The 20518-nt window shown below is 41.6% G+C and overlaps 1 protein-coding gene across 24 annotated transcripts in view; it reads left to right on the plus strand.

Moving 5' to 3' along the window:
• PPP4R1 (protein phosphatase 4 regulatory subunit 1) overlaps nucleotides 1–19910 on the plus strand; it is a 64417-nt gene extending 44507 nt beyond the window's left edge. For all 24 annotated transcript variants that reach the window (XM_048077064.2, XM_048077066.2, XM_048077062.2 and 21 more), the window contains 9 exons: nucleotides 6563–6738; nucleotides 10584–10679; nucleotides 11998–12183; nucleotides 13499–13660; nucleotides 14235–14335; nucleotides 15689–15809; nucleotides 15900–16034; nucleotides 17030–17171; nucleotides 18825–19910. In XM_048077064.2, the coding sequence (XP_047933021.1) occupies nucleotides 6563–6738; nucleotides 10584–10679; nucleotides 11998–12183; nucleotides 13499–13660; nucleotides 14235–14335; nucleotides 15689–15809; nucleotides 15900–16034; nucleotides 17030–17171; nucleotides 18825–18988 (1283 nt within the window). In that variant the 3' untranslated portion in view covers nucleotides 18989–19910. The remainder of the gene's footprint in view (nucleotides 1–6562; nucleotides 6739–10583; nucleotides 10680–11997; nucleotides 12184–13498; nucleotides 13661–14234; nucleotides 14336–15688; nucleotides 15810–15899; nucleotides 16035–17029; nucleotides 17172–18824) is intronic.
• Nucleotides 19911–20518: the final 608 nt, after the last annotated feature.

Raw genomic sequence — 20518 nt, forward strand, 5'->3', positions numbered from 1 at the left:
CTTTCAAAGGAAGGAGGAAAAAAATCAGCCTTACTGATGATCTCAGTCTTTAAATAACCCATCTGTGAAGCCCACTGTTAAAACTTTCACACAGTTCTGTCCAGTTACAAAACATACCTTAAACAGTTTTTATTAAGATTTATGTAGGCTACGTGTTGCATATCCAGAATTGTTTTGTGTTATGGGGTTGTTGTTTCTGTCGAGTGTTTTCATGTCTTGTCTCAGAGCCTTGTTTTGTAGCTCTTCTGACTGGCTGTGAAGAGGCTTTCTCTACAGCTGCTGACCTGTACTTGTGCATTTCAGTGGAAGAAAACTAGATTGTCAACACCATGAGTTCCAAGTGCCCACGAGTTTAGGAAGGGTTTGAACTGGGGTTACCAGAGCCATTTATTCTGGTTTGTTTATTTGTCTTGGTCTTAATTACTCAGTGACCCTTCAGAACCTCTGACTTGGGCGGGGCTGTGTACTGAAGCCCCATGAAACACAACTTTAAAACCTTGCACTCAACGCAGAACTGCTTGTTTCACTTCTTTCCCTTGCATGTGCTCTCATAATTTCGTCCAAATACTTCAGAAGCCAGAACTTTACAACATGCCTGCTTTGACTTGGTAGTGTTGCTTTTAATTTTACACTGCAATTTTAATTTACAAGTGCATTGAGGCATAAAAAAGTTGAGACCAAAACTGATGGAATGAGCACTGAAACACTAAAGCATACATAAAGTGGTGGGTGTCCAGACTTTCATCTGTTAGTAGCTGACTTAGTGCCGATGATTTGGGACTTACACTCCACATATTGTGGTAAGAGGGAGGTGGACTGCCTTTGGGGGTGATCCAGGAGGTTGGAGCTCTGCCCCTGCCTCCTTCTGGCAATACAAGGAGGAATGCTTCTATCTTAACTGTCTAAGGCTGTTTTTGCAAACCGATGGTTTAAATATTCAGTCCGAAGTATGTCTTAATTTGTTATTCTCGTAGCAATATTACAAAATTTCTTAATTTCTCAGGTTACTGTCATCTTCGGTATTACTTATCCTGCAAGTGTTTGCCAAACAGTCCCGGTGTTGCTTAGGGTTTGTATGTTTTTCCTCTGAGACTAGCCACTGCTTTTTTATGAGTGAGTGGGCTGGCTCTTGACAGCAAAGACTGAGCGTGCAGTGAATTTTCTCTTTCCTCCCTCACGACTTCTTTCTTGCGCTTGTTTTCATTGCTTCGTTTTCACCCAAGTCCTGGATTCCTGCTTCTGTGCTGTGCTCCTGCCTTTGTTGCTGTGTTCTTGGCCAAGGGATGGGGACAGGAGGCGCTGTGCTCTCAGTGGTGGCTGAGCGGAGGCCCGCCATAAGTACTGGAGAGCTCTCGCAGGTACACATCTGCTTTCTGTGGCAAATGGGGCAAACACACTAAGAGAGAGCGCAGGATGAAGTGAGGAGGAGGTAGCAAAAGCGTTTGGGAATGGGACCGCGGTGTATGATGCTATGCGTGTGTCGGTAAGGTTAAGCCATTCAGACAACCTTAATTCTGGCTGTTCTTAGCTTCTCAGTGCTTTTGACTGAAACTTCAGCATCTTTCTATTAATATGGTCGGTTTCAGAGAACATTTTCTAAATAAAAAAAGAATTTCCGTTGAGTGGAACAACGTCGGTCTGCATCGTTGGCAGGGTTTTTGAAAGTTGTTCAGATCACATGGAATTTGTATTACTTGTCTCTGTACAGTAACTGGTGATGATGATAAGCTGGTGCCCATTCGGGAGCAGTCAGCAGAGGTCAGTGATTTCCATTTGCTGGTTGGTGTCAGAGCCAGTCCCTGGCAGCTGAGGCAGGTGTGGAGATTTGGTCTGGAGTTCCACGGGTAGGGATTCTTCCTGAGTCAGAGGAGTACAGGTATATTTCTTTTTCTTTCTGTGCTTTGCCCTGCATACCCAGCCACTGTACGTTTGTACTTGGATCCCTCCTCCATACACATTTCCCCTCCTGCTTCCTTTTTTTTTTTTGTTCTCATTTCCTTTTCTTTCCATTTCCACGTTCCCCTCTACTTCACGTCTCTCCTCGCCCCTGTACGTTGTGTAGAGGTGCTGCTTTTCTCACCTGCTTGCACCTTTATGGGCGAAGGACTGAGAACAGGACAACCTGGTTCCTATCCTAGGGGTACCTGGGGGTGCCACGGCACTGGGGAGGGTCGGTTGAATGGAAAGGCACTGCCAGCTCGTGCAGCCCAGAGGGCAGTGTGTCCAGTGCATACCCCAAAAGTCCAGGTGTCCGGCTGCCAAGCACTGAGTTTCTGTTTACGTAGGCAGAACAAACTGTTTGTCCTCGTGTGCTTTTCTCTGTGTGGGCAGTGGTGGTTTTTTTTGTTTGTAGCTTGATTGTGTTTGCTGTCTTTGTGCAGTGCACCTCCCTGCCATCAGAGCAGTCTCCATTTCAAACTTCAAACCCTTGCTCCAAGGCATGGGAAATGATGAGGTCTCTAGCAAATATAATTTTTAACAGAGGCCAGCAATTGCCATTGAACACATTATTTTTCCATAATCTCAGTGTCAGAAGGGGGTGAGCTGCTTTAACTGAATCTCCCTCCCCAAAATCCTTACCCTGAGGCTTTCTTTCCAGAACTAGCCTGTTGACAAAGTGATAAATCTTTGCAATAGGTTGTTGAGCAGGCAGCAACCAAGATAAAGGCAGCCTGCCTCTGCTACCCTACATTTGAGAGCTACCCAGGCTGTGCAAAGTTAAGCAGTGATAAGAAACTCCTCTTAATACGGCCTTTCCAGTCAACTGGCCACACATCCGGAGGGTCTTAGAAACTGGGAGATGGAAACCTGCACGTTCCTCTGGAGTATGTCAGCTCTTTTAAAATTATCACAGGGGCTTTATTCAGGTCACATTTTTCCAGCTCTCTGAGGCTGCTGCTGTCTTCACTTACTTCAGAAGTTGCTTTTCTTCCCCTATGTACTTTTATCTCCTTATTTCTCTTTCCTGAGACACTATCTTGAGCTTTATTTATCTCTTCATGTTCTGGAAGTGTTAAACGATGCAATGTCAGCTTTTCTAATTATTTGGGGGAAGCTGGAGAGCTTGGCTTGCGGGTTACTGGGGCTAACTGTGGCTTATGCCAGCTCCAGGCTGCTTTGGCAAATGGAGACTGAAGATGGAAAAAAACGAGCTCAAATGTGTTGTCTATCAACCCCACTGTATAAAAACTATGTATATAGGGTAGGCTACTAGCTGTGCCTACAGTGACGGTGTAAAATGGTTGTTAATGGAAGGGTAGGTGGGGAGAAGGGGAGAAGCAGCTCCTCTTATTTTAACATTTATTAAAATAATAATTCTCTCTAATAATTCTCCTCTTCAACTCAGAGTCCCTGTTGCTTGGATGCTATAGGGTGTGTTTCCTTAGTGACTTGCATTGCTGTCCCCACTAATGTTGCCTGTAGCTTTTGCCTCTAAGTGAGAAGTGAATGCAAGGAAGATCCTTCAGAAGAGGGAAGGGAGAGTGCCACTTAGAAATATTCGTGTCTTCTAGTGAAACATCAGGAGAAATGGAAAACAGCAATATGGTATATTGAAAGGGCAGAAACTCCTGAGGACCAGAGAGTGTAATAAGGCCAGGTAAAAAGTATTTTTGAATTTAAAGGTTGTGCCAGTTATTTTAGGATGTGGCTACAGTAACCAAGAGTAAATCATTTCTTGCTAAAAAAAAAAAAATACCTGAACCTGAAGTCAGAGGAAGAAAGAATTAATTAGAGGATGGTTTAAGTTCCAGTGAACACTGACTGTCTTACCAGTGCAATACATCCAATACATCCATCCTGTGTTTTGCAGAAAGCTGACCTCTAAACTTAAATTTTTACTTTTTAATTTTATCTTTCACAACTAGCAGGTTTCTGTCCACTCTCCCTCCCGAAACCTTGCTTCCCAAGAGCTCCAAGGCACGCGCATCCTGCATCAGAAGGGAGCCTTATCTTTTTGCTTGTACTTTTAATGGACTTCTGGTAATGTTGCCTGTCTTATAGCTGTAGGAAAGATCTTTGTGAAAGAAGGGGAGGAGAAGCAGCCCCTACAGTTAGAAGGGTATGTGATGGCATGGCAAGGGGACATGCCTCAGCAGTGAAGACAGCTCATCAGGACACTCTGGAGTGTCAGGATCTTCAAGGCAGCCACCTAGAGCTACGCACACATACGCACATACACAGGCACTCTCCGTTTCTCTTCCTGCTTTACCAAGCACTCCACCATTTCCTAGTCTTATGTGGATTTGGCTTTTTTTCGCTAGGACCTTAAGATGTTTATGGATTTTAGGTAATTCACCTTCTAGTGAATTAACAGCATTGGAGTTGCCCTGGGTGACAGGACCTATGGAGGAGCATTCAGAAAAATAGGAAGGCACTTGGTAATTATGAAATCCTTGGGAGTTTGGCCTCTCCTGGGCTTCATCCCTGTGTCTTGGGACTGTAGAGTTGACAAGAAGCTGAGACAACACACGTTTGAATCCTGTCTCCCCTACGGCAGGCAGAGGATACCAGGGTATGCATGGCCTTTGTCCCATTAAGCTTTGTGTGAATTTTTTAGTAAATACATATTCAGGGTTTAAGCAGTTTGTGGTGTCTAGTTAAGCTAAGGCTTTCTTGACTTTTGACTGAAAATGAGAGGAGGGTACTTCTATTTTTCTTGAAGTTGTTTGTCATGAAGACTTCTTTAATGAAAGACGTCTCCTTGATGTGTTAAATTCCATTTAATTTTCTTGTTTGATTTCTCTAAATGAGAATAAACCAGAAATCTGACTGGCATATCTTGTCTTAGCAGAGGCTCTGAAATGTCCACCTATTTTGCATGGGTTTTGGTTGGTGGGTTTGGGGGTTTTGCTTTCGGGGGGGGGTGGGGGTGTCTTTTTTCTTGTTTGATTTGTTTTGGAGAAATTTACTAACCTTGATACCATACTTTCTCATGGACCCTGAGGTTCTGAGGATTATTGTCAGTGAAGTAACACTTGAATAGAGAAGTTGTAGCAAGCTTTTGTTAATCTTAAGACTTTTACTGTGAAATTCCTAATGCTATACTGTGATTATACATAAAAGGCGCCTTACTATGTTAGGAAGCAGTTTCTTTTTTTGGTGGAATTATTACTATGATGTTGGCTTCGTTTTCTAAGCGTCTAATTTGCAGTAGGTTTTTCATGTTGAGGTGAATAACAGTAATTGTACAGCAAGAAAATGTTTCAGTTATTTTAGAGGTTTGACACAGCTCTGGAGCTGGCATCGCATATTGAAAAGAATCATCTTCACTTCTGCTTATCAGACCTCACCTAGAAACCAGTCAACCAGCGGAGTGTTTTACAATTTTTCCTAGCTGAGATTGTGTTAAGTTCCAGTTTTGCTTCTTGTAATGGCTATATTGCATAGAAGAAATACCTTCTATCTACAAATGAGTCCAACTTTTTGTCTAATGCTTGTCGGTAACTATCAAAAAACTAGAGGAAGAGATTCTGTAACTTGGTACGGCAAAGTGAGATTGGACACAAGCGTGTGGTTTGTCATTTAATCTGGGAATGAGCATAGCCTTCAAGAAACCTTAGAAAAGCCATTTGTCTGCTGAGCAGAGCTTCTGGACGGCTGGGTAAATGTAATGGCTCAGGAGGGGGAGGAAAGAAGGCAGGGTAAATCAATCTGCACTGAATTCTGTGCTGCTTGCAGGGAAGGTTGCTCGTGATACCGATCTGCTTCAGTCAGGCTATACCCAAGGAACATTGCTCAACCGAAGTAGTGGGTTTTTTTATTTTATTTTTTAATTAGCAGGAAGCAGAGGGTTGGAAAGCAGAAGAGTCCCAGAACTGCTGGATCTCTTTCAAAAGAGTGGATGGCAGAGCATGAAGTGCTAACGCATCCTTTTGATGAGAGGACATCAAACAGTGCGGCCTTCCTTACTTGTGTGGAGGGTGCAAGGAGTATAAAGTGTCCTGTGCAGTTTCTGGGGTCTAGGGCCTTCCTACATAGATCCCGCTGGTGTTGCTATCAGAACTCGAGAATTTAATGGTCAGAGAGAGAGAAAGAGACGGTCTCTTAGAACTGAAATCTGCAGCCCCTTTCAGTATGAATAACCTGTTCTCAACCTTTATTTTAATTACTTTTCCTTTCCCTCTCTTATCCCCAGTTCCCACAAAAGACCCTACACGTATGTTGGTATTTGCGTGCTGTTCTGTCCCAGAGACTGCACCTTTAATACGGACTGAGGTTCTTACTGGTCCTGCCACAACAGCAGTTTTTTACTCCTGTGGTTTTTGTTTGGTTGGTTGGGTTTTGTTTTCATTTTTATTTTATTTTTTTGCGTTAGAGACAAAATTTTACAGAACTGTATTGTTGTCCCTAGGGAAAGAGTGGAGCATTTATCTACTTCGTCTTTTATGTTATGTGTCCGCAGTGCAGGGCTTACTGTCGGTCAAGGATCTTGAATTTGTTGTCTACGTAGCTCTTCAGCCTTTCTTCAATTTATTAGTCAATGTCTAAAAGTTGGTTTGTGGCCTTGCTAAAAGTTGATTGCAGCTCAGTCCCTCACGTTTTCCTCTTTCCTATGCTGCAGCACAAGTGGAGGTGTTGTCTGCTGCACTCAGAGCATCCAGTTTGGATCCTCAGGAAGAGACGATGGCCAGCACCGGCAAGGGAACAGACTCACAGACTGAGCTAACCATCAATGACCAACAAAACTTTAAACCTATACTGGGTGATATCGTGCCTTTAATTGGTGACACTGTTGAGGTAAGATGCGTGCTTTGTGCTCTTTTTTTTTTCCATTCAGATTTCCAGGGCTTCAGTAATAGAGCTGTATTCTGTATTTGTGCAGTAATTGCAGTCAAATGCTTCCTACTTTGGCTAGCATGACGTTTGGTTTTGTTGGCTGGTATCGAAACACTAGCTACTAAAATAAAATGAGTTGTTTGGGGTATTCTTATTTTTGCTGGGTTTGTGTTTATCCAGATAAATTCTTGAAATTGTTTCCATTAAAATCTTTGTTGTGACTATCATATTTTAAAACGTTTTAATGCTACTGCAGTTTATTACTGTGCAACTGTCTTGCTTAAAACAGAGTCCTGCTTGACAGTAAGTGAATCTACCTACTGCAGTACCCTCCCTCGCTCCCTCTTTTTTTATGGTGTGCAGGAAGAGGTAGGTTGCTTCCATGATCCTTGGAGAAGTGTTTTATGGTAGTTTACTGGTTTGCATGAGAGAAGTTCAGGACCTGAAATCTAAGATGATGTGTGGATGGTGGAAAGAGAAACTGTATTCTAGCAACTAGTAATGTTCTGAAGGTTTTTTGGGTTGCTTTTGCACCTCTTTCTTCACCATTTTGCCACTGTCCCCTGCCCTACTGAAGTCTGTGGTATTTGATACTAGTACTCCTAATTTTCTGTTACCTACAGTGTCAAAAACACTACGTCAAAAACAACTGGTCACTGCAAGTTATAATTACATAGAAAGCAATGGTTCCCAAATACAATTTCCATTATCTACAAGTGATTTGTTGAACCGTGTTGCGTAAATGGCATTTTCAGATGACATTTTTGATAAGTGTCCGTGAGAAGTCCAGGAGCTGACGTCAGTCCAGTGCAGGCTTTCAGCCCTCTTTAATTAGAGCAGTGTTTCTAGATGACAATTAACGATTCATCTAAGCTGTTGGACCATAGAGCCCAAAAACATTTGGTGAGTGGAGGAATGTTGTGTTTGTTTGCATACTGCTCTGTAGACACAGTCATAATGTAACACTACAAATGTGTTCTTTTTTTAAACAAAAAGCGCACACACCCCAAATCCTGATGTCCTGCTCGATATGTTTCTTTATCATAGCATCCTTTGTAGTCATTTTTAAAATGTTAACCTGTAAAAGGATAGCGTGAATGAATCCTCTGTCCTGATTTTGGGGAATAATGAGGGTAGTCTTTGTTCAGAGGGACCTGTTCTTATGTTTTATTTCTTTACAGAATAGGATGCTGACAGAAAGCATAAGAACGTGTCACATTTTTGGTGCACATTGTTTTCACATGCTTCAATTTTGCTCTTTAAAAGGATGCTCTTAATCTGCCAGTTCCTTGTTTGTTTCTGGCACTGAACCAAATGCTCATTTTACAAGTGAAAGGATGTCATAGAGGTGACCTAGAATTTGGGCATCAAGCTGTGATCTGTTGGGCGAGTGGCCTGTTGCCTCTGGCAGTGAAGAGAGCTCTGATTTTCGCAGGTGGTTGAGGTCTTTTTGTTGTTGTTTTGTTTTGATTTTTATTTTGTTTTAGGTCTCAGTGTAGCGAAGAATCGGTAGGGGAACTGAACTGGAAGCTTTAGAAAAATCAGGCTACAGTATTCTATATTTGAAAGCAGCCTTCACAGTTCTGCACACAAAGCAAAATCAAACTGCTTGTCCTCCTACAGCTGTATAGGCTCCTGAGTGAGCTAAGGCTAGATGTTAGAGATTCTCTTTTTAAATAGGAAAAAAAAAAAGGTATAATGAAGAGAACAGATGAGGCTTTGGAACATAGATGTAGCTTGTTTGTTGGGCGTGAGGTTCCTTGTTTGATTTTTTTTTTTTCTTGAGGACAGCCATTTTGGTTTTCTTTAGGTTGTCTGCTCTCTATAAGGTTTCAAAGCAGATGAGTGTGGGAGTCCCCTCTTTTTGGTTGAAGGGAGAGGGAGCAAGAGGAGTAGAATAAAGAGATAGGAAACTCGAGTAAAATCAGCCCATCTCTGTCAGGCTCAAGTACCACCCTCTAAGAAGAGGGTGGGTGCCAGGAGGAGACTGGGGGCTGCAGTCTGGACCCCTGAGACTGGCCCCTTCTCTCTGTGTGTCGGCCACCTGCCCTGACTGTCAGGAGGCACCAGCAGTGCTTGTCGTGGTGCTGTGGGCTTGGTGTGCAACCCGTGGCACAGAGCGGGGGTCCTGGGACAGCCACAGAGCTCTGGTTCTGCTGCAGGTGAAGGAAATCTCGGGTAAGGGGCTTGTAAGGCCACTATGCATACTCTGCATCTCGGAGGTGGTCGCTCACCAGTTTGGTATGCAGTAAGTTTAAGACTAAACCCTGCTAAATTCTCACGTCCTGGCTCTCTGCGCCGCTCAATTCAGTGTGTGCACATAACATGGAAGAAATACAGGCTAAATTGCACTTGCAGGAATAGAGGTACTGCTTAGAGGTAATGCTGAAAATGATCTCTTGTAGATTTCTGAAAAAGAAGCCAAATAGACAAAGGAGTGAAGAGTTGATTGGCAAACTAGAATCCTGTAGAGTTGTTTTTCAGAGCCTCTGGAGATTCTGCAGTGTGAGTTGTGTGCTGATGGACACATTTAGTTACTGAGTCACTTGCAGATCTCTTCTTCCCGTGGCTCTTTGACACCTTCATGCTGCTTGATAAGCCAGAAGGGAGCCTGGGACTGCAGTGCCACCAATGTGCAATTGCCCCGCGGTCCTGCCTGCCCTTTCTCACCTGTAGCTGTACCTCGGTGACTAAAACTGCAACCCAGTGCTTGGATGAAAGCAGGTCAGGGATGAGGAAAAAGCAAGTGTCTGAAGTCAAACCCAGGAAGGCAGATGGTATCCTGGATGCTTTTTTGAAGATGCTTATAGTACTTGGCTTGAAAATTCTCGTTGTCAAACTGATCTGAACAGCTCGCAGAGTAGGCATGCTTTTGGAGCTTATATTGACCCCTGAGAGCTCACCCTGCAGTGTTTATAGATACTTTGGATCATACCTGGCAAAAAGGTCTTTGTCCTGTTCTACCAGACGGCAGCCTGATCTGCTTTTCAAATATTCATCGCGTACTTCTTGAAATTCACAAGCTGATGATGCAAAGTTCATTGCACTTGGAGGGCTCCCCTGATACAGACAGTGACATCGCATCCCCTCAGCAACACAGCTGATCGTAGCACAGCAAACCTTTGCTTCTTGCTCGAGTTCTGAAACAGACTCGGAGTCTTTGTCCTTATCTTCAAGGCCCAGATATGTACCCCAGGATGCTTGAATGATTGCCAAAAAAAAAAAACGATTTGCTTAAAAAAAAAAGCTGCTGAGGGGTTCGAAGACTGGTGCCAACAGCCATTGTCCACTAGGGCACTGCATTATAAGGTGAAGCTCATCTGTAGAGATGATTATAGAGTAATCACCTCTCGGAAAGGAGCAACAGCATTAGCCTCATCAGTTTCCACTCTTATGTGTAAGAGTGGCTTTATTTTGACCTTTTCCTAGCACAAATGCAAAGCACCAAATCCAGCAAAATCCACTACAGATGTTTTCTCGTTTTCCCTTCGGGGAAGAAGCGATGTGACCCACATGTTATTTACGTTTTCCTTAATGCACTTTCAAAGGTACTCCTCTCCTGTGATTTTCGTTCCTTAAGAACCCAAATGGAGCAGATTAAGAGGAGCCTTTGTTTGAAATGTAAAGCAGAAAGATTTATCTAATAAGCCTTTAGATTTCAGGCTGCATCAAAATTGTATTTGATATTAAAACATGTATTTCTTTAATCTAAGAAAAAGACCCTGAGGTGAGGGTAGCAATGCCTGATGTTGATGGTTTTGTTTTAATACTTGAATGTATTTTGTGTTTTTGTCTATTTTTAATAGAATATGGATTCCACACTTCACTATATCCATAATGATTCGGATTTGAGCACCAACAGTAGTTTCAGCCCTGAAGAAGAAAGAAAATCCAAAGTCCAGGTAAGTGACAGTGATTTCAGTTTTTCCTACATATATCAGAGAAGTGGGATTTTTAAATAAATACGGAGATTTCTTTTATGCTGTCAGTCTCATGCAGTCAGTCTCATTAAGTCATTTTGTATGTAATTTCTATAAAATATGGCAAACCTCTTAAATAAGTAATTTTAAAATACTCAGTGTTTCCAGAGATAATGGCTTAATTTGGCAGTTGCTTCTGTTTTAATTATGTATAAGAGATGACGGTAGTTTTTGATGCAAGAACAACTATCATAGACTTCCAGGTTCTGGTTTCGTTGGGTTTAATTTTCTATGAAAGCTATTCTGTAATGGAAGTCAGGTTATTGAGGAAACAGGTTTTTTTTTGTTAAATGTTTTGAGTGGAACCACCCTCACCCCATGACAGCTTTTTGAAGAAAAGGTGTGAAAGCGTTTCATTAAACTCAAGCTGTCTCTGTCATTTTTTCTGAAGGAATTTTTGCTGTTCTGTAGTTCGGCATAATGTATGCCACCCTGCACACCGTGACTCTTTGAGTGGGAGCCTCAGTGGCTCTGGCTGCTTCTGTGAGCTGAGGCATTCAGCAGCTGCGTGTCAGGGGAATGCTCTTGGGCAGAGTCAGTGCCTGAGATGAAGTGACAACAGCTGAAGCAAAGATGGTGGTGAAGTCAACACAAAGAGGCTTTCACAAAAGTTTGTTTCAGATGCTTTAATTTCTCAGTGGAGAGAAAGATGGGTCTTCACCAGAGTTCTCTGCCTCTGGAGAAGCCCTTTCCTTTGTGGTGACTATTTAGGGAGGCAATACTAAACACCCGATATATACTCTGTCCCCTACTTCCTCCCAACCGTAGTGCTTTAATTTGGGTTTCTTCTCTCCTCTCCCCCAAAAGACAAGCTTTTGAGAGGAATGGCAAAACAGTTTTTGAAACACATCTTGTCATTTGCTCTTCTGCTCATTTTATGGATGAGTTAAAATAGGCAATTTGCACAGCCTGAGAGACCGAATGTTTGTGGAAAGGTAAAATGTAGTCTCTTCAATCTCCTGCTTTGCCTAAGTAGACAGTGATCCACCCACCACACATCTGTTATGTCGGTCTGTATATTTTCTGATAGCCCCCAGACATGTCATCATTTCTTTGGAACTTTTTTGGTGGAACTCTGTACGAAACATAAAACTTCTGCATTCTTACTAAGAGACTTTAGTTAAATAATTCTCTACAGTTGTGGAAAAAATGTTCTTCTGATGGTGTTCCCTGGAATTTTAATCAACATTTGAGGTTGTATTGAAAATGATACTAACTCTCTACCCTTTTCTTGCGGCAGGATGTTGTACCTCAGGCCTTGCTGGATCAGTATTTATCAATGACCGATCCGTCTCGCGCACAAACAGTTGATACTGAGATCGCCAAACACTGTGCCTACAGCCTGCCAGGCGTGGCACTTACATTAGGCAGACAGAATTGGCACTGCTTGAAAGATACCTATGAGACTCTGGCTTCTGACATGCAGGTAAGCTCAAGAAGCTCTGAAAAAAGCATAATGTGAACTTTTAGGATCATTTCTCTTGTTTACTGTGTGTCGATTGCTTTGCTTTTTATGTGGAGCTGCCCATTGCTAATGTTAGGTATTCATATAATGAGCTAAAGTTTAACTGGGAGTGTGTGGTGCTCGGGCAGTAAGGAAATGGGGCAGTTTGAGCGCATTTGTGGAGATGGATCTCTGTTGGAAATGCGAGGAAAGGTTTCTGATCTCTTCTGCTTGCTAGAGATCTCACGGCAGTGCTTGTGATTCTCATAGGTCTGAGAATCTGGGCTGTGCTGCTGTGTGTGAGCAGACATGTGCCCGTGCAGGCATGTCTGGAGCTCAGTGAGTCAGCCTCACACCAGGATCTGGTGGCCTTTTGATGCTGCATCCAGTTAGTCATAAGGGGATAACATCACTATCACAATGCAGCATTGCTGGTTTAAAAACAAACGCTGGAAATAGCAGCATTTTCCTTGTTGTCAGGTGGTGAGGAGGTGGCTTTGTGCATTTTACTGTTCTTTTGCAGTTGGTTTCCAGTCTTCCATTCCTTCCTTTTTTGGAGATGCTCTCTTTCTTTGAGGCATTCTCAGACTACTTCACCTCTCTTGAACTCGCTGCTTGCTATGTTAGAGCAGCAATTCTCGGTGATACGTAGTGAGTAATTTTATACGTGGCTATTGCTCATATTTTCCAAACTGTTCTGCAGCCTTTAAAAACAACCAGCTAATAAATTTAAAACATACATAAAAATAAATTCCACTATTTTCAAAACTGTTCAGTTTCATCGGCACTCTAATCTGAGTTAAGACTGAATCACCAAATCCAGGTAAAAGAATAGTACCATAATAATTGGAAGGTGCTAAAGAAGAGATGTTACTTAGTGGCATAACTAGATGCTTTTAAAAATTAAAACAGTGCCTACTCAATTGAAGTTGAGTGAAAGCTCTACTTACTGGTCCTTGGACTTCTGGGTGCTCTCTGTGGGTGAATCTTTACCTATTAAGGAAGCTAAAAGATGCCAGCTGAAGTATTGTGGGATATATTTTTTGTTCTGTTTTGTAAGTTATGTGAGTGAAAGAATAGTAGTACGGGACTGATTTAAGCAAAAAGATTTGAGACAAAGAATTTCTAGATACTCAGGTGCAAGAAATGAGACTATCATTTGTCTTGGATTTGTAAGTACTCTACCTCTCTTGAAGTCCAGCAGAGATACTGACGCTCAGGTTAAAATAGAACATCTCAGATGATCCATTGATGAAAATTTTGTTTATTCATCAATTTATTCATTTATTTATTTCAGTGGAAAGTTCGGCGGACGCTAGCATTTTCTATCCATGAACTTGCCGTCATCCTTGGAGACCAACTTACAGCTGGAGATTTAGTTCCTGTATTCAATGGCTTTTTAAAAGACCTAGATGAAGTCAGGATAGGTGTGCTTAAACACTTGCATGACTTTCTGAAGGTACATCTGTGTTCATCTTTGGTCCAATGAAAAAATGTATTTTTGCTTCATTTCCTTTTGTGTGCTTGCTGTTTAACATAACACCAGTGTAACTCTTGATGGGAATCCAGTCAGGTATCTGTTGAATGCTAGGGTGTATTTAGCATCCGCATCACAAATCGTCTGCATTCTTTTCTCTGTTTATTCAATGTACAGGTGCCAGCGGACTCTTAAATTTCTTTTTGGTAACTGTAATCTCTCTGCAGCAACTTAACTCTCGAACTTTTCTGTAACTGCCTCATTTTTGGAACTGACATAGATGAATCGTAAAACCTTTAAAAATCGCTACTTCACCATTTACCCTTTTTGCTTCCTAGAGTACAAGTAGAGACAAGATCAGATTTTGCTTTCATAATGTCCCATGCAGTTTTATTGACTTAAGCATGATAGAGCTTAGCCCAGAAAAGCAACACTATTGCTAAAGATTAATTATTTTGAATCATAACAAGTGTTTCATTACTTGTATTTTAAAGCTCTTGCTCCTGGTCATTCATAAGCTGCGTTTCTCTACATAAACTTACGTTTACTGTTACAGCTTCTTCATCTCGACAAAAGACGAGAATATCTTTATCAGCTCCAGGAATTCCTAGTGACTGATAACAGCAGGAACTGGCGTTTCCGTGCAGAGCTGGCTGAGTATGTGGTTTTCTGGGTGCTTGTTTTTATTGTTGTGGGTATTTACAAATTTTACAGCCATAAAACAAATGTCTTAAAGTGACATTCTTCCATTAATTTTAATGGGTTGTCTCTATCCTGCTCCACTTGTTCCCTTTGCTTAAAAATTCCTAGTAGTTGTATATCACTTAAAGTGGGAACTTGAATTTCTTTCCTATCACCATCTGTTGAAAACATTAGCATTCTGTTTAAAAAAAGCTGCCAAAAAAAGGTCACGTTAGATTCCTGTTGAAGTCAATAGAAGTGTTCTAGCATTTTGACTTCAAGTTGCTGAGTCTGAGTATGCTGAGTTCATGACCAGGATGCAGAGGAGACCAAGATCTTGAGGGGAGTAGAGCAAGCAAGTAGCAGAGTACTGTCCTTGGACTTCGTGTAAGCTGACTTTGGCTTTTTCATGGAACTGGTAGGTGGGATCCTATGGGAGGCATCACTCTGAAGGGTAAAGTTGCTCAGGAAAACTGGCAGATTTTTAAGAAGAGCATCCTTCAAATGAAAGAATGGTCCGTCTTGGTGCACAGAAACAAAGCGATTTATCAAGAGCCCAGCTTGGCCAAGAAGGGAACTCATAACTCAGCTTGAAAGCAAAAAGAGATTATCCAGGAGGTGAAGGCAGCAACAGGGTGCAAAGAAGGCATTTAGAAACGTTGCCCAGGCATGTGGCATTATATTAGGAAAGCCAAAGCTCAGCTAGAGCTGAGGCTTGCAAGGGCTGTCGGGCAACGAGAGTTTCTACTGCTATGTGAGCAATGAAAGAATAAAGGGAAGGAAAACAGAGCTGTGGCTGAAGAAGGTGGGTGGTTTAGTGATGGGAGACGCAGAGAAGGCTGAGATACTGTGTTCTGTACCTCAGTCTTCACTCAAAAGGTTTCCCAGGCCTCTGCTTAGAGAAAGATTGAGTGTTTTTTAGTGGTCAGCTGAGGGGTTGCTTGAAAGAACTCAGCCCACATCCATCCATGTCTAGAGGGGCTGCAACTGAGGGTGCTGAAGGAGCTGGCCCATGTCATAGCAGGGCTGTTTGCCATCATCTTGGAAATATTCTGGAGTTTGTGGCAGGTCACCAGGAACTTCTTGAGGTTCTGTCCAGCCTGAAGTTTCTTAGGATCCCACAGTTTGCTTTATGGAACATGAATGTGTTTACAGTGTTTATTACAGTAGTGTTCTCGAGTAGGAATGATGAAATGAGCACATTGTAATGACTAATTACAGGGTATCTTTTGAATTCAATCTTGAACATATAAACGACCATTTTTGCAGTTAAAGATGCTGTTTTCATTATTCTAATATTCCCTGTCTGGTGGTTCTTCCATCTTGCAGACAGCTGATCTTGCTTCTAGATCTGTACAGTGCCAGAGACATCTATGACTACTTGCGACCTATCGCTTTCAGCCTCTGTGCAGATAAAGTGTCTTCTGTCCGTTGGATTTCTTACAAGCTGGTAAAGTAACCTAAGGAAATTCAGGATTTCAGACTTCTGAGAGTTGGTGGTCAGAAATAAATATGTTTTTTTTGTTCCCATTTCTTCTAGGTTAGTGAAATGGTAAAGAAGTTGTACATGGCTTCAACATCAACCTTTGTGGTAGACCTCATGAATGAACTTGTTGAAAAGTTCTGTAGATGCCGCAAATGGTCTGGTCGGCAAACTTTTGTCTTCATCTGCCAGGTGAAATGCCTTTGATTTTTTTATTGGAGGAGGAATTATTTTTAATACATTAATAATAATAATAATATGATTATTATTTTAATGGGAATTATGGGGGGATAAGCACCTGGAACTCTTTAAGCTGTCTATTGACATTTTTTTCATGAATGTTTGTGAACTTGTTGCCAAGGAAATGGATTTGATGGCTGCATCCTTAAGTATTGCCCCATAGATGAGCATGCATGCATCTTTAGCTTAGCCTATCGGCATCAGGTTGTCAGATCCGATACTGAATGTAAAACAAAGTCATTAAAATAATCCCTTAGTTGGGAAGCTGCTTTGTTACTTGGCGTGAAGTGAGATTTTATAATCTGCTTCAGCAGCTGGACACTCTTTTGCATTATCATTCAGAAATCAAGTGCTCAGAGTTGCTTGCACCTCTGTAGCCAGCTAGTGCAGGCTGGTCAAAACCGAAGTATTCTCTGCAAAATAAGCAGAAGGAAATGGTGAAATTTAGAGGCTGTAGCAGAGGTGCTGTCTGTGAGCCAGCATGACTGTTGCTTAAATAGGGCAGTTCTTTGAAGCGTTTGGAGAAATGTGAGCGGTGAGCTTATTTGGAGAAGCGTGTTTGGATACAGTGGATGTTTATTGAGACAAACTGTTCTTGCTTTAATATGATACCTCGTTACAACGAAGACAAAATTCGTGTTAAAAGATAAGGCAGGAAGTCTTTGACTTTTTTTTCTCCTGCTTTCAAATGTTAGTAATTTAAAATAAATAAGTTGCTAGACTTCATACAAAATAAAATGAGCCTCTAACTAAGCCTGAATTTCCTCAGCCCTAATATGCTTCATCGTTTGTGCTATTAAGTTTTGTACCACATTTTAAAACTTAGTGAGTACTACATACTGTATTCATGCTAGGAAAGTAATAAGATCTGTCAGCTCTGATTATGTGTTGGGATTTTATCTTCACTGTGCTGAAATCTAATGAAATTGCATCTGTCTTCTTGCCAGACTATCAGTGAAGATGACTGCCTGCCCATGGACCAGTTTGCCGTGCATCTGTTGCCACACTTGCTACACTTGGCATCTGACAGGGTTCCAAATGTTCGAGTCCTGCTTGCAAAAACATTAAAGCAAACGCTTTTAGAGAAAGGTTAGTGGTCAGAAATAGTTGCAGTGGGCTGACTGCTTATCTTTTAGTTGCTTCACTTCCCTATGCTCAGCTGGGAAAGAAGAAGCAGCGTGAGATGTGGGTCACACTAGCTTTTACAGCCTGTTTGGTGTGGGGTGCTGCCTTGGCTGAGATAAAACCATAAACCTTGTTGTGTTATCAGAGCCACTGTTCTGTAACGCTGGAAAGTGAGAGTTCATGCTCATATGTCAGCCTTTTTTTTTCTTGCACTGTTTTTCCTGAATGAGCTAGGTTGTAGGGGCGATCAGGGTACAGAAAGTATGTGTGAACTATGAAGCATCTAATAAGGATAAAGAAGAAAAATCCTTCCATACAAATCTAGCATCTGTTCTTTCGCTGGGGCAGAAGAGATGGCTGCTGTTTGTTTTAAATTTTATGGTAGCAGTGAGAAGAAAGTTTCTCTGGAGTGCCTTCAGTTGCAGACTGTGCTTAGGAGAGGATCCTCAATGCATAGCAGATGCCAGAAGAGTCAGCAGTGCTCAGATTCCAAAGCACTGCAATGGAAAATAGCATTAGAAATATTGTGCCATTTTGTAAACCAGCCATGTTTACACTTGAAATACTTTATTTCTGGTCACTTTCTTCCTCAAAAACATACACTGTGTCGAGGACTGCCATTGCTAGCACAGAAAACTTTTGGAAATACGGCAATGGTATGAACTAAAATGCAAAATGTTTAAAATACTGCACAATGCAAAGGATGCCTACCCAGTGAGAACTGGGCTATCGCTAGCTGTCATGTGTGGGCTGGAGGCTCTGAGTAAGCGTATGCAGACAGTTACCGTGGATCAGCTGATGTGCAGTGATTTGTTATCCTCTGTTAACTGTGCCAAGGCTGTCACCGTTCCTGCCGTTATCGTGTAGTACTGGTGTTTTGGTTGTTGTCCTCATTATTTTTGTGTTCCCCTCCTGGCTCATACAACTCCATTCTGTTTTGCCACTGTGCAAGCTTATAGTGCAGGTAGTCCCTGCCTCAAAGATGTGCGCGTGACGAGGGGTGGTGGATAGATGATGTAAAAATAAATTCAGAAGTTTGGGGACCTCAGGTCTGAATTGCCCTTCCTATGAACTGCTTGTAATTGTGTGGCTTTTATGCAACTTGTGCGGTTCATGAAAACCATCAGATATTGGGACTTCCTCTGCTTTTATTTTATACTATATGTATATATTTTATTTTATATTATCTTTATTGTATCGTTTGATAATTATTTGGCATGCCCACCAGTGAGATGGAATGGCATGGCCATGGGTTTGTGATACCTTCCCTCCATCACAAATACAAGCACACTCTTCCCAAGTCCCTTTTGCTTTCTGTTTTGTGTGTTTTTTTTTCCCTTTGGTCATGGAATCTGTCACTCTTTTATTGATAGACTGTAGAAATCTTGTGCTTCTACTGGTGCTTCAAGAGCAATTATGCTTTGAAATATGGAATGATTATGTTGTTCTTTTTAAGTGAATTCATAGGTATATTCAGAAGCGTGATGTTCTGATCTGACTATACGTGTGCACCGATAGTCTCATGAGATCTTGAACCTTCATGATAACATGCTGAGGTTTGCACTGAAGTATCTGCTGTCTCTTCCTCCTATAAGTCTTGTGCATTTTCTCTTACAGAATATTTTCTAAATTCTGCCAACTCTCATCAAGAGGCCGTGGAGCAAACAATTATGGCGCTTCAAATGGATGACGACAGTGATGTCAAGTATTTTGCAAGCATACACCCTGCCAGTACCAAAATTGCAGATGATGCTATGAGCACTGCTTCATCAACTTATTAAAAAGTTCCTGAATGTTGCTATAATTAAAAAAAAAATTTGAAACAAACTATCCTCGTGCTTCTAAAATGGTTGATATAGGACAACCTCTTTGGAAGGAGAGTTTTCTTGCCAGACTTAACAGGTGGATGTTATCTAAACCTGATACCAGGGATTTTAAGTCAAGAAAAAGTAAACATAATTATGTCAGCTTGACTTTAGAAAAACACTGCTCAGAGGATTATTTTTGCCACCGAAGCCTTAAATCTTCTGTCTTCCTGAACAAATGAAACTTGAATTGGCAGATCATTTTCATTGTAGAAAGGATGTGATTTCCAGACACCTGCATTGTTTCTCCTGAGGAGTTAACTTAGCAAGTATTTTCTATAGCAACTGATAGCTGAAATGGCTGGAAAGGCAAATTTATACCAGGATGTAAGACCTCCAGTATTAGCGCTAAAAGTTTTTATCGTTCAAGGACTTGATCTGTGTGCAGCTGGGCACACCCTTAAGTGGGAATAGCTTTGATGTGTGTAAATGGGGAAAGTAGAAATTTGGATTTCTCTTAAGGGCTCAGTGCTAACACTAAACTAGAATTTGATTTTAATCCTTAAATGCAGCATATTGCTGTACCCATTAGCAGAAAACTTTGCTGAGTACCTGTGTCCTAATTATTTTCATGCTGGTCATGACCTAAAGGAAATTTATTAGCACATATACTTTAAGTCAGGTATTTTTAACTTGATCATGATCAGCTCTGAGGTGCAACGTTTTTCTTCATTTACTGTACATATCTGTGGGCCTCCTTGGAGTGCTGCAGTCTTTAATCATGTTGTTTAAAGCTGTTGTGATACAAGTTGTTCTCTACTTGTCCAAATAAAATTTATTAATAAGATTGAAAGCAATCTTGTGACCTTTTTAAGACATTAAAAGAATAAATTTGAAATTTGTGTCCTTTTTTTCTTCTGGTACTCTACACTTTGATGACTGTGGTGGGGAAAAGGGATTGCATGATGCTTGTGAAGGGATCTGTAGTTTGAGATGGCATGGATGCACTTTGGTGTGTAATTGAGGTTTTGCTAGATTCTCTTTCAAGAGTCCCCATTTCTCTTGGGAACCTGCCGCTCCAGTGTGAAATGGCACCTCTGGATTGCTGGAGCGAATCCAAACATACAGTTTCCTGGAAGTCTGGATTGAGGTGGAAGTCCCAGCTCTCCTTAATCTGTGTTCAGTCCTTTGGCTGCTTTTCTTTCCTCTCATTTAAAATGACTGATGCAGTACCTACTTCTGTGTCTTCCAGGAGCAACGTGCTTATATCACCTTCCCTCCAGCCTGTGGAACCTGAAGTGCGAGAGGCTTATTTTCCTGAGGAGGTAGAAACGGCTGTGGCAGCTTATCTGTGATGTGCTGTAGCAGAACACTTCCATTTATTAGTTGGGTGACTGATACCCTGACAGTTCAGCCTCAGGCAGGTTTCTCCCCCCCCCCCCCCTCTGTTTTCTTGGAAAAACAAATTCTTCTGCAGTTTCTTCTCTAGTAAATAGGAAGATGTTA

The sequence above is a fragment of the Anser cygnoides genome, chromosome 2 (assembly GCF_040182565.1).
Source record: "Anser cygnoides isolate HZ-2024a breed goose chromosome 2, Taihu_goose_T2T_genome, whole genome shotgun sequence".
NCBI classification, from domain to species: Eukaryota; Metazoa; Chordata; class Aves; order Anseriformes; family Anatidae; genus Anser; species Anser cygnoides.